Consider the following 13057-nt stretch of genomic DNA (forward strand, 5'->3'; position numbering starts at 1 on the left):
TTTAATCGCATCCATTTGCCCAAAATAATATTCACAGCAGTTCGCACTTTAAAGATGAGGAAGTTGAAGCACTGCCAGTTAAGTAACTTACCCAAAGTTGTGCCCAGCAAAGACAGAGACATGCTTTGAATATAGGTTGTCTAACTCCTAAGTCTGATTATTAACCCCCATGCCATACTGACTCCGAGTAAGTGAATCTAAAGTACTCCTGATGTTTTTAAAATAAGATACGGTTTACCTAAAATATATCAGCCTTTTTTGGATCACAAGTGCTGCTTAATGCAAGATATGCCTGTGGAAACGAGTGCTGTAATTTCAGGATTTTCTCTCGAACTAATGAAAGGCATTTTCTTTGCAAGAGAATTAACACAAAATTGTGAAAGGATTGAAGAGTTCTCTGAAACCAGGATTATACCCACTTTGGCATGCTGTGTCAAGCACCCAGGGCGTAAGAAAGAAAAGCAGGCTGGAGTGAACGGTTTGACATTCAGATGTGAGCCTCAGCCGCATATGTGTGTTAGTTTCCAAATGGACATTTACATTGCCTTTATGTGGATCAAATTGGTATTTATTTGCCAAACGTGTTACTCAGATCTAGGAAAAAAGACAGCATGGCCCCAGGGAAGTTTCATAGTTATCACCAAACTAGGCTCCCCAACTTAGGTCAGTAAAGGGGGCCCCAGAGTGTTTGATAAACCACAGCTTCTAATAGGTCATTGATTTGGGGGAAATAGTAGTTGTACTTTTCAGTATGTCCCAACTGGGACTTCGAGGACCAACACCCAGCATTTTGTGTCACTTTTATCGAGACTGAGAAATTTACGATATATTCCTAGTCCTGGTTTGTGTGGAGGGGGGAGGGAAAAAGGGGGAGCCAGAGATTATCTTTGTGAAAAATCTAGCTTTTATTACATCACCTAAAGTAGCACAACCTGCTACACTAATGAAATTGTGTTCTTGGTTGAAAAGGGCAATTGTTAGCCTGACTTTGTGCTCACTAAAAACATTCCCCCAATCTTGTTAAATTATTGCTCTCATTTCAGATTTTTATGGCTGTGCAGCTTACCAGCCCTCATTTCTTTACGTTTCATTCATTTTCCTTGTATTGATGATTAATGGAGGATGTCGAATGTTAGAGTGAGCAGGCATCAGCAATTGCAAGATCATAATTAGTTTAGCTGACGAGGGCCTCTGATAGCACTTGCATCTGGATGGAAAAATTACCCTATAGGGAACTGGCTGCTCACCAGGTCTTTTTAGTGATACATTGTGAAACACCCGATGAATCAAATGCCCTTTCAATGCCAAGAAAGTGTTCCAGTCTTGAAGCCAAAATTATGTCTGCAGAAAGCTTTCCATTTGAAATGTATCAGAGTACAATTATAACCATTGTATTTTCTTGGCAAGGACACCACTCGTCTACAGTATGGACTCAAGTTAAATAAATTGCCTAAATTTTATGAATCCCTGAAATTTTGACTTAGAGTGTTAAATTTATAACAAAATTGGGTTCCAGCAAGACTTTTCCCACTCCTTATCTCACATGCATATTTTATCATTAAAGGTTTTGCTTCCTAGAGAAAGGAGAGCAGAATTGCGATGCAAGCTGCCTTTTTTTTTTTTAAAACAGCAAGAGAGTTCCATTTCCTGCCTGTTAGTATTTGCGCCTCCAAACACAGCCTGACTTTTGTTTCAGTGAGAAGTTTAATGGAATCATTAATAGCAAGAATGGAACAAGCGATACTAATGATCTACTTTTAAATATTCTTGGATTTCTTTTTGAATCTGGTGATTACAGACTTCAACCCACTAAAATCAATTTGTGTTCAGGAACGTTTGCAATCTCCAAGTCTGAGTCAAATAAAATAAATAAATAGCCATTGATGGGACTATGTTGTTTGGCTTAAGCAGACCCCTCTTAAGGATTCCCATTCGTAATGCTGTACTTCTAGTTGGCAGAAGTTTCTACTGTTCCTCTCAGTCTTGGGAGATAGAAGTGTTCTCTTCCAGATTTTACAATTGCAAACCCCAAATTAGAATTGAGTGTCTTACAGTTGCTTAATATTTATCTTTCGTGAATGACATCCAGAAAGACACTCATCAGGTTGAATTGTGAGTGGTTGACATACTGCATTTATCCCGAGCTTGACTAGATTTTAAAGCTCAGGTAGCCTGCTCCCCTCCTTTTCCAAAGTATATTAAACATATTGCCAGGCTCTGTCTTTTGACTTTTGTTTTGACACTTTTAAAAGGTATATTTTAGGGTTCAGCATTTAGGAGCCATCATTAAAGGCACAAAACCCAAAGTTCAAAAAGTTAAAGCTGTTTCTGTGAAAAGCCTTTGGTGTTGCACACACCTCATCCATCACTGTAGGGTTAATTATAATGAAAATCAGTGGTGCCTATTAAACACAATTGAACCTGACCTCATTATGGGCAGTGTGGTTTTATACTGTCATTGTTGCTAGTCTAAAGACAAAACTCCTGGGTTGATTTGGTCTAACTCCACTGATCATGTGACTCACCTCTGACCTTGTGTTTTTTTTCCCATTTCAGAGGCGTAGAGGCTCGGGTGTTTTTTGTGCCAATTGCTTGACCACAAAGACCTCTCTCTGGCGAAAGAATGCAAATGGCGGATATGTATGCAACGCGTGTGGCCTCTACCAGAAGCTTCACTCGGTAAGAACTTGTTAGACTGTTTCAGGAAAAGCTTTATAAAGCAGCCTGGTCTGTGGCGTGATAAGTACCATTCCCTGGCTTGCACTGCCTGCCCCTGCAGAGTTTAAGCCAGGCTCTTTGAATGCACATGTGATTTATGGTCGAACAGCTTTAGATGTTATAGGGAGATACACTTGAGACCATTAGTAATGCAAAATGTTTCTTTTGATATAAAAGAGGAAAATGATTGATCTCTGGGAACTTCCCATAACATAGAGGTGAACCGAATGGTTATCAGAATTTGGTGAAATGAGTTTAGGTAGATAGGAGAAACTTTAAATATTCAAAAGTATATAAAAAGGTTTTTTTTGTTTTTTTGTTTTTAAAGAGGACTCTCCCATGTTCAGTACAAAATACAGGGCAGGGAAAATCTGCGTATTTTCCAGTTTACCCTTGGAATTTGCGAGCATCATTATGGCTGCCTCGGGGCGGGGGGTGGAAGTTGGACACATTCCAAACAGTGGTTCTGAACTAGAACCCAGGATGCCAGGTGCTTCTACAGCAACTTCCAGTGGGATCTGAGGCATCTGAGGGCTTGATGAGCACACAGCAGAGTAGACTGTGGTGCACAAGTGCTTTGTGTTTTAAGACCTCTGGCTTTTTCTAGGGCTTTCTGAGGTACTTCCAGCTATTTCTAATTAAATTTTTGTTAGAATTCTATAATAAAATTTAACCTTACAAATCTCCCATCTTTATATGCATTTGACTTCCTGAAGGATACTTTTTTAGTTTAGAAAGTTCATCTGTTGACAAGAGCTGCCTTTAAAAATAGGAATTAATAAGAATGATTAGTAAACAGCAGTCTATTTCCCTCTGCCTTTTTCATTTTGTTTGGCATTTTTACCCCAGCTCTTAGCACAAGGCAATGAATAGATTACAGCGACAGGGAATACATTTTTAGACCAAAATGTCCTCATAAATGGACCATTAGAAGCACTCTTTAAAAAAATGCATGAGGCCAACAATACTAATTGGTGGCAAACTGTAAAAATCTTAGTTATTAGCATGTAGCTAGTAGAAGGATTCCCACCCATCCACCACCATCACTTTCCTTTATTTTAACCTTCACCAGTTAAGCACAGTAATAAGCTTCCATTTAATGAGTACTGACATTAACAGTTTTAATTGAACTCTGGCCAATCAAAGGCCAAAAATTAATTAAACTACTGCTCTTCCCAGTTAAGGTATTTTAACAACTGTTAAATAAACTAAACTTTTTTTTTTACAATTATTTAAATATTCCTCTCTCCACAGGTGAGATGTTTTCAATTTTGAAGGGTTTTTAAATCATAAATTTAAATACATAAAGGTTAGGCTCACATTTCCTGTCAAAGACTTCCACAAAATTTTGAAATTTTAAAAAAGGTGTTAATGCAAATTTCAGATTTCTTTAGAGGACAGAGATTAAATACCGCATATTTTTATAATATGAACATGAGCGCTTTATAAACCTGAAATTCTGAACAAAGTAAATGAACATGGAATAGCCAAAAGATGTGGCATTTTCATTCTGAAAACCAGTAATTTACTTGTCAATAACAAATGTGTTTTCCTTCAAAATATTCTTGTGACAAGAAAAACATTCCAAAAGGATTTATCTTTTGCTTAACATATAGCAGAATACTCTCTTGCATTAAAGTGCATCCTTTCTAGGTATAATTCACAAATTATGTATAGTTTATATTCATATTTTATGTAGAAATTATTTCCTGATTTCGGTAATCTTTTAGAAAAATCAGATTTTAGCCCATTTAAGGATTCTTCTAAATTTTTAAGCTATAAATATGCAATAATTTATTAAACATGTTCTTTTGATTTTATAAATCAAAGTTAGAGCTCTTACTGCAAGGAAGTTTTTATTATAGTCTTAACTATGGATTTAAGTCATGTAATATAAACACCTGTTGAACATGTACATAAATACCAATCATATACTGCTTAAGTCAAATAGCATACTTAAGTGAAAGTCAGTTTAAGTATAGAGTAAAACGACAGCTTGGATAGTTGAACTGAGACGACAAATAAATTTAGATTTTCAGCAGAAAACAAATACTTCACCTGTCCATAAGTAAAGTCTTCCATAGTGGATACTTATATAATTAAAGGAAAAGAAATCAAAGTGAGTAATTTTATTTTAAAGAATATTAAAAAAAAAAACAAAACAAAACCTTCTCACAGGAGTTCCTGTTCAGTCCTCTCTTGTTTTCAAGCAGATTAAAGTTTTTCAGTCCTCTCAGTGGGTTAAGAACCTGACAAAGTATCTATGAGGATGCAAGTTTAATCCCTGGCCTGGTTCAATGGGTTATAGATCCAGCATTGCCATGAGCTTCAGTGTAGATCGAAGAATGTGGCTCGGACGGTGTTGCTGTGGCTGTGGTGTAGGCTAGCAGCCACAGCTCCAATTGGACCCCTAGCCCAGGAACTTCCATATGCCTCAGAAGGAAAAAAACAAAACAAAACTCCCTCACTGAAATGGCTTCGATTACCTGATATCTTTTCTTACAGTTCTGTTGGTTAGTCTTTGATTACATTTATGATCTTTAATATTTTATATTCACACTTGCCTTTATTTAGAAGAATATATATATCAGTCTCCTGGGGTTGGCCTAACAAAATTCCAGCAATTTAGGTGGCTTCAACAACAGAAATATATTTTCACACAGTTCCAGAGGCCAGAAGTCTGAGATCGGGGCACTGGTGTGCTTGAGTTCCAGAGAGAGCCCTCTTCCTAGTTTGTAGTAGCTGCCTTCTGGCTGTGTCCTCATTTAACCTCATTTATCTCCTCAAAACCTTATCTTCAGATATGATCACATTGAGGGGTAAAGCTTCAACCTGTGAAATGAGGGGCAAGAGGGCCACAGGTCAGACTACAGTAATGTACAACTTTTCCACATTTGTCTAAAAAAACTTGTCTCCCCTGTTACTGTGCTGACATCTTGGTGCAGGACTCAAAAGTTGAGAAATATTTCATAAAAATCACATTGCTTCAAGTAACTTTCTATACAGTTTTATCACTAAATGATCCAATTCCAAAATCTATTGAGCTTGGAAAAGCTGTTTTCAAGCAGATTAAAGTTTTTCAGTCCTCTCTGTAAAGATGGGCATGATTTAATTAGGGTAAAATAGTGTGCTTCGGTTACTTCCTCTGATCCTGCTTAGGGCAAAAGAAGGAGATTTAGTAAATCTATAACATAAAACCTATCTTTGCTTTGAACTTAAGCATGGTTTATATTTGCGAGGAATTGTTAATGCATTTTAATGTATGTTTTAATGTTTCCCTTTTATGTATTGTGTGTGTGTTCCCCGCAGACTCCCAGGCCTTTAAACATCATTAAACAAAACAACGGTGAGCAGATTATTAGGAGAAGAACACGAAAGCGCCTTAACCCAGAGGCACTTCAGGCTGAGCAGCTCAACAAGCAGCAGAGGGGCGGCAGTGAGGAGCAAGTCAACGGAAGCCCCTTAGAGAGGAGGTCAGAAGATCATTTAACTGAGGGTCACCAGAGAGAAATTCCTCTCCCAAGCTTGAGCAAATACGAAGCCCAGGGTTCATTGACTAAAAGCCATTCTGCTCAGCAGCCAGTCCTGGTCAGCCAAACTCTGGATATTCACAAAAGGATGCAACCTTTGCACATTCAGATAAAAAGTCCTCAGGAAAGTACTGGAGACCCAGGAAATAGTTCATCCGTATCTGAAGGGAAAGGAAGTTCTGAGAGAGGCAGTCCCATAGAAAAGTACATGAGACCCGCCAAGCACCCCAACTATTCACCACCAGGCAGCCCTATTGAAAAGTACCAGTACCCACTTTTTGGACTTCCCTTTGTACATAATGACTTCCAGAGTGAAGCTGATTGGCTGCGGTTCTGGAGTAAATATAAGCTCTCCGTTCCTGGGAATCCGCACTACTTGAGTCATGTGCCTGGCCTACCAAATCCTTGCCAAAACTATGTGCCTTATCCCACCTTCAATCTGCCTCCTCATTTTTCAGCTGTTGGATCAGACAATGACATTCCTCTAGATTTGGCGATCAAGCATTCCAGACCTGGGCCAACTGCAAACGGTGCCTCCAAGGAGAAAACGAAGGCACCGTCAAATGTAAAAAATGAAGGTCCCTTGAATGTAGTAAAAACAGAGAAAGTTGATAGAAGTACTCAAGATGAACTTTCAACAAAATGTGTGCACTGTGGCATTGTCTTTCTGGATGAAGTGATGTATGCTTTGCATATGAGTTGCCATGGTGACAGTGGACCTTTCCAGTGCAGCATATGCCAGCATCTTTGCACGGACAAATATGACTTCACAACTCATATCCAGAGGGGCCTGCATAGGAACAATGCACAAGCGGAAAAAAACGGAAAACCTAAAGAGTAAAACCTTAGCACTTAGCACAATTAAATAGAAATAGGTTTTCTTGATGGGAATTCAATAGCTTGTAATGTCTTTTGAAGACCTATTAAAAAAAATACTTCATAGAGCCTGCCTTATCCAACATGAAATCCCCTTCTTTTTATTATTTTTTTTTCTTTTGATGAGTAGGTTACCAAGGTTAAAAAGTGAGACAAATGGTCAGTGAGAAAAAAAATGGAAGATGGTAAATAGTCATGTGTTAAAACCTAGTAAGTCAAAACCATCTTGGTGAATGGGTACTGTGGAAACCATCCATAAGAAGTATCACCAGACTGTAATTATTATGTTTGTAAAGAAAGTGATCAAAGCTGTCTAGAATTTGGAAGGGTTTACATACTATGATCCTAAAGCAGTATTGGGCTGGCCATTGGCCCATTTGTTCAAAAACCCATAAATTGTTGCCTCAGTTTAGAAGTATCATGAGATCCTAGGCAGATGAAGAGAAATCTAATCTTCAGGGCAGTGAAAGGAAAATGGCTCCCTCTTAGAGGAGTCTCCTCTCATTGACCATGTTTCAGATTTAGACCTAGAAATGCGAGCTGTGGTTAGGCTTGGGGAGAGAACAGTGGGAAAAGTGACAGATGGTGGCACAATGATTTTGGCCAGCCCTGCTTGTACATACACATGCACACCCTCTCTGATATTTTTGTCCTTTAGATGTTCAAATACTCCTTTCAAAAATAGTCCTTTTGTTTGCAGTTTAGGTTCATTTTGTCCAAATATATATGCAATTTTGAAAACAGTGTCCTCCAGTGCTTACGTAGTAATTTTCTTTTAGCCACATATTTCTTTCTTGTATCTGATGAACCAGTTTGGGTTTGTTTTTTAAGCTTCCTCTTGGTCACTAATCTTACTTGGCACATTCTAACTAAAGGGATCCCCCTCAGTTTAAAGCGTAGATGAATACAAAAGTTCAAACCATGGCCTTCTTTTGTTGAGAACACATGGTATTTCTCCACAAGGTAACCTGCTGTATTTATTTATTTTATTTTGGTTTAAATATAATTTCCAAACTTTGTGGTCAGGCAGCGTCTAAGGTTACGTTACCACAGACTGACAGTTGGTATGTGTACCAATCAATCCTTCATTAGATTTATACAGGTTTAGTTAAGTAGCATTAAATAGAATTCTTAGAAGTATGTTCTTCATAGTACTTTTAATACTTAAGGCTTTGTAAAACTATCCATGAAGGGAAAGCCTCAGCATAACTGCTCAGGGAAATAGGGCTAAATAACTGAACATTAAATAATTGGTTAAAGGTGCTGTTAGTCGAGCCTCAATGCTTGCTACAAGGATGTATGTACAAGGACTGACTTTAATAATTTGCATTATATTGTCCCAACCAGTAGTTTATTTTTTGCCACGGAGATGTAGAAGATATTACAAGCTACTGGATGCACTGTCAGATTAACTTATTTCATTAAAGAAGTTGGGAGAACAAATAGGAAAAAAAAAAAAAACCTTATTTTTCTAGTAAATATTAATGTATTACATTTCAAATAATGGTGCCTGACATATTGAATAATTATTTTCTACAGTGTACGTATGCAACAAAGATATTCCATCATGCATTAGAGTCAGTTCTGGCTCTGCCTAGCTGTTTACATTTGCAAATGTAGCAAACAAGGTAATGAAGCAACTATTTCTATTGCGGTAGATATCTTGTGTGTGTGTGTGCGTGTGTGTGTGTGTGTGTGTGTGTGTGTGCATTAAAGTTGTAAACGGTAACATGAAACAAATGAAAGTTCTTGGTATAATGGTATGGAAACAAGAAGGAAATGAAAATATTTTTATGCATACTTAGGAAAAAAAGGGTAGCACTATTCATTCCAAGTACTTTTTTTTTTAATTTTTAAGCTCTTAACTCACATTGTTATGCTTAAAATGATAAACATATATCCTCTTTTTATTGCTTTGTCTATGTTTCGGATGAAACATTTCAGAAATTATTTTGATAAGTGCTGCTGGAATCTGCAGCACTGGTATTTTTATTGCATTCTGTAGTCGCATTTGCACTCCATTTTTACATTAATTCGCAGTTGCTTTGTATTGTTTTGTTTTGTTTCAGTTTTGTTTCTCTTTCACAGTGCCAGGTCTTCATTTCTTCAAGTTGGATGGCAGGTAGAGTTCAACCAGTTTGTGACTGTGGTAGTGAATGAAGTTAAACATGTCTTTCTGATGTTGTGTTGTCATTTTCATTCTTGCATTTTTGTTTTCATGTTAAAAAAAAAAAAAGAAAGAAAGAAAGAGAGAGAGAGAAATCAGGACTAAGCCTTCTGCTTCAGTTTCATTTTCAAAGGGTCCTATTCTGATCTCACCTGTCAAGTAGCTCTAATATAATTCACATGAACTGAGATAAAGAGGTGGAATGAGGGGCTTTTGACATTCAAATTATGTAATGGAATTTACCTTTCTTAGGAATTTTGATGAATGCATCTCAAAACGTATAAGCAGACTGGGAGGTGGCAATTCAAGATCTAAACAAGAGGTGATGTCCCAAACAACAGAATAACATTTAAATTTCTTAGTGAAAGGTTTAGAAACAAAGTGCACTGTGGCAATTCTTAAAGCTTTATATGTGGACTGCTCAAATCAGAAAATATTCAAAGTTTGGTTCACTTAGGCCATAATACAGGTATGATGTTTTTGGGCAAAACTACTTCTTAAGCAGTTTCTCCAGTGTGTCAGACACAGTTGGTTGTTCATTTTTGGCATGTACGTCTTTTTTTTTTTTTTTCACCTTTTATTTTTTTTTTCTCAGATAAGTAGTAATGGTTAGCATTGGAAAATACATATCACTATTCTTGAAATATTTATGGTCAGTCTACTTTTGGTAGAATATTCTTAGATAGCATTGATACAATAGACCTTATTTTGTGTTCCTCTATTCTTGATTATTTTATTTTCGTGTTTCGATGGAGAAGAGGTTGGGCTATTAAAACAGATGAAAAGTCATCACGGCACGAAAGTACCCCTTGTTTTTTGACTTATAAAAGAAAGCCTTTGTTCCAGCTCTCAAGATAATTACAAACATTATTGGTTGTTATCTTTATTTTTATTTGGGTTTAAGATTTCTGAATCATTTTGTCTTAATTCGTGATCTTAAATGAGCTGTTTAGGCTACTTAATCTTTGTTTGTTTGTCTTGAGGACTCTCAAGATGATTTAAGAATAACTCTTGGAAAAGGCTTTCCCCATGATAAAAACTATATGCCAGATAAAATTGTGTGCCATTTAAAAACTCTTAAGTCTTTTAAAAGTACACATCCATATTCTGAATCAGGCTTTGGATCAAACTTTAGGCCAGGACCAGCTCAATGCATTTTCATTCTCCTTTTTCTCACTCTTTCTCTCTTCATCTCTCACCCATCTATTTATATTGTTGTTTGGGATAGAAAAATCATCAAGAGCCAGCCCACCTCAGAAGATTGTGGATTGGGAGACACTACATGACTCTTGAGTATATGAGCAAAGGATGGAGCTCTCACAGTTAACATGTTAACTCCGTAGTTCAGAAGGAAGAGTGTGTGCCCATTCTTTCTACATGACATATTGAGATGTTCTTTAAAAAAAAAAAAAAAATCAGCTTTTAAGATAGTGATGTTTTCTTCTAAACTATTCTCTTTTAGTAAAGGTAGATTTTAGAAAACAAGCATGGGGATTCTTTTCTAAGGTAATATTAATGAGAAGAAGAAAAAAAAGTGATTATCTTTAACAGCTCTTTGTCAAAGCCTGTGGTAGCACATTATGTTCATGATTGCACATGTGCACATAATCTATTAGGATCCAATGCAAATACAGCTCCCAAAATAGTAAATGTATATATATTTTTAAATGCCTGAGGACGTTTTCCTTAATTAGTCGAAGAGTATCAATACTGCTACTAAAATAATGATTAGGCTCCTGCTGTGTGGCTGCAAGACACCACAAGGTGACCTGTCTTAAGACCTCAGAACTGCCTGCCTGTTTAGTTAGCGAACATTAACACAATTCAGGAGGGGAAAGACCTGACGTTCCACGGCTGGTGGTCAGCTTCGGTGCCCTACGCCAGCTTTTTGCCTCAAGTTTGAGCTCACAGCTTCCTGTCTCTGGGTTGAGGGCCTTGGGGGAAACAAAAAAATGCCAGGCATCTTTGGTGAGCAACTTGGTGAAAGTCTGCTGACTGTCCTAGATCACAGGAGAAAATGGAGGAATTGAAATCCAACCTGAATAGGCAACTCAATATGCTAACCAAAGGTAGGTACTACTAGGTGGAGTTCTATCAGCAGGCAACCATACATGAGGAGTTAGAAAGACATGCATCGGGACTTGAAAGGGCTGTGTAATTTTCCCAAAGAAAGACTTGGCCAAGGGCAGAAGGCATAGCTTCTTTGCAGAGCGCCTCCTTTTGGTTTTCCGTTACTGTCTCCTGGACAGTGGACTCATGTGTTCCTGATAGGGGTCCGTTGTTTAGAAAGCATCCACAGTTATCTGCAGTAATTAAGCCCTCTGGAAGATGCTAGGGTTGACGCGTGTCAAGTCAGGGATGAAGAAAATGTGAAATTCAACGCTGATCCACACGTGGAGACTGGATCATGTATGCTCACGTGTTGTTCTCTTAAAAGGAAAGGTAGAGCTGTAAGCCTCACTCCGTCCTACACCAGAGAAAAGCAAGAGTAACCTTACATGGAAATAACATTTAGCCTTCATCAGAGAAAACGGTCCTTCAAGACCCATGAGTCCTAAAACTGGATCCCGATTTTTACCCCTGGTTCTTTTCATTATATGACCTGCAGCAAATCACTTTTTTTTCTTTTTGTGCCTCAGGTTCCTCACCTGTAAAATGGGAAAAATATATTATTAATAATAATAATATTAATAATAATAATAATGGTAATGTAGTACTTGTTTGTAAAGCACTTTGAGATCCTTGGTTGAAAGGCACCATGGGAGTGCCAAGTATTATTATATGGCCCAGGGGCTTATTTAAACTCTCAGTTCTCAAGGGCCAGGAAAAGTTGGGGTCATTTTTATTAAAGATGAGCTGTAAATATCATAACTAGGCAGCCTATAGTGTTGGCTATGAAGAGGCAAAACTATTACAAGGCTGATAAAACCATAGTTTCTTAATGGCTACCAACAAGGCAAATATCACAATAAGAAATGCCAAATTCCTTAGAGTGGACTATTTGATAACATGGATAATTTTGGGGGGGCGTGGGATGGGGGTGGGAAACATCTCAAAATGCCAATGTAAAATTCACTTACAGCAATATTCACCAGCAGAAAATGTCTTTCATATGGAATGATTTCATGTTGCTAAGAAAAAAAATTCAATTTGTAGTCCTGATTTGAATATTAGAATGTTGGCTATAATAGTTCTGTTCTTACAACACATGGAATTTTTTTTTGTTTTATTTAATTTTGTTTTCATAGTGCATGTTCATTTCTACTCACAAACATGTTCTTGGTGTATTTCTTATGCAAACAATCTTCAGGCAGCAAAGATGTCTGTTACATCTAAACTTGAATAATAAAGTTTTACCACCAGTTACACATATGGTGTTGGTATGGTTTATGTGGATTCACTTTCACCCGTGTAGTGACAGGGAAATACAGACCATTGTATTTATAGATAGGCTCTGGTGAATTGAGACGGTGAAATCAAATTACCATTTTCAAAGAATATGACTAAGATTGAAAAAGCCTGGATTCTCTCAACTTGTTTTGTTTTGCTTTGCTTTTTTTTTTTTTTTCCTTTAACCAATCAATCTCTTATTGATAGATTTTGTGTAAAAAAAAAATATATATACTAGTTTCTTTAGGAAGATTAACAATAAAAATTGTGTTTATTTCAAAAACATTTATTGAGTATCACGTATTGAGTGTTGAGTTTGGGTAATGATTCTGTAACAATATGTAAAAAGTCCTGCTTTTGAAGTTTAACTTTGAAT

General features: G+C 37.1%; 1 protein-coding gene across 14 annotated transcripts in view; it reads left to right on the forward strand.

The window, feature by feature from the left end:
• TRPS1 (transcriptional repressor GATA binding 1) overlaps positions 1-12661 on the forward strand; it is a 257236-nt gene extending 244575 nt beyond the window's left edge. For all 14 annotated transcript variants that reach the window (XM_021088993.1, XM_021088998.1, XM_021089000.1 and 11 more), the window contains 2 exons: positions 2557-2679; positions 6028-12661. In XM_021088993.1, coding sequence (XP_020944652.1) covers positions 2557-2679; positions 6028-7089 — 1185 coding nt within the window. In that variant the 3' untranslated portion in view covers positions 7090-12661. The remainder of the gene's footprint in view (positions 1-2556; positions 2680-6027) is intronic.

The sequence above is a fragment of the Sus scrofa genome, chromosome 4 (assembly GCF_000003025.6).
Source record: "Sus scrofa isolate TJ Tabasco breed Duroc chromosome 4, Sscrofa11.1, whole genome shotgun sequence".
Lineage (NCBI taxonomy): Eukaryota > Metazoa > Chordata > Mammalia > Artiodactyla > Suidae > Sus > Sus scrofa.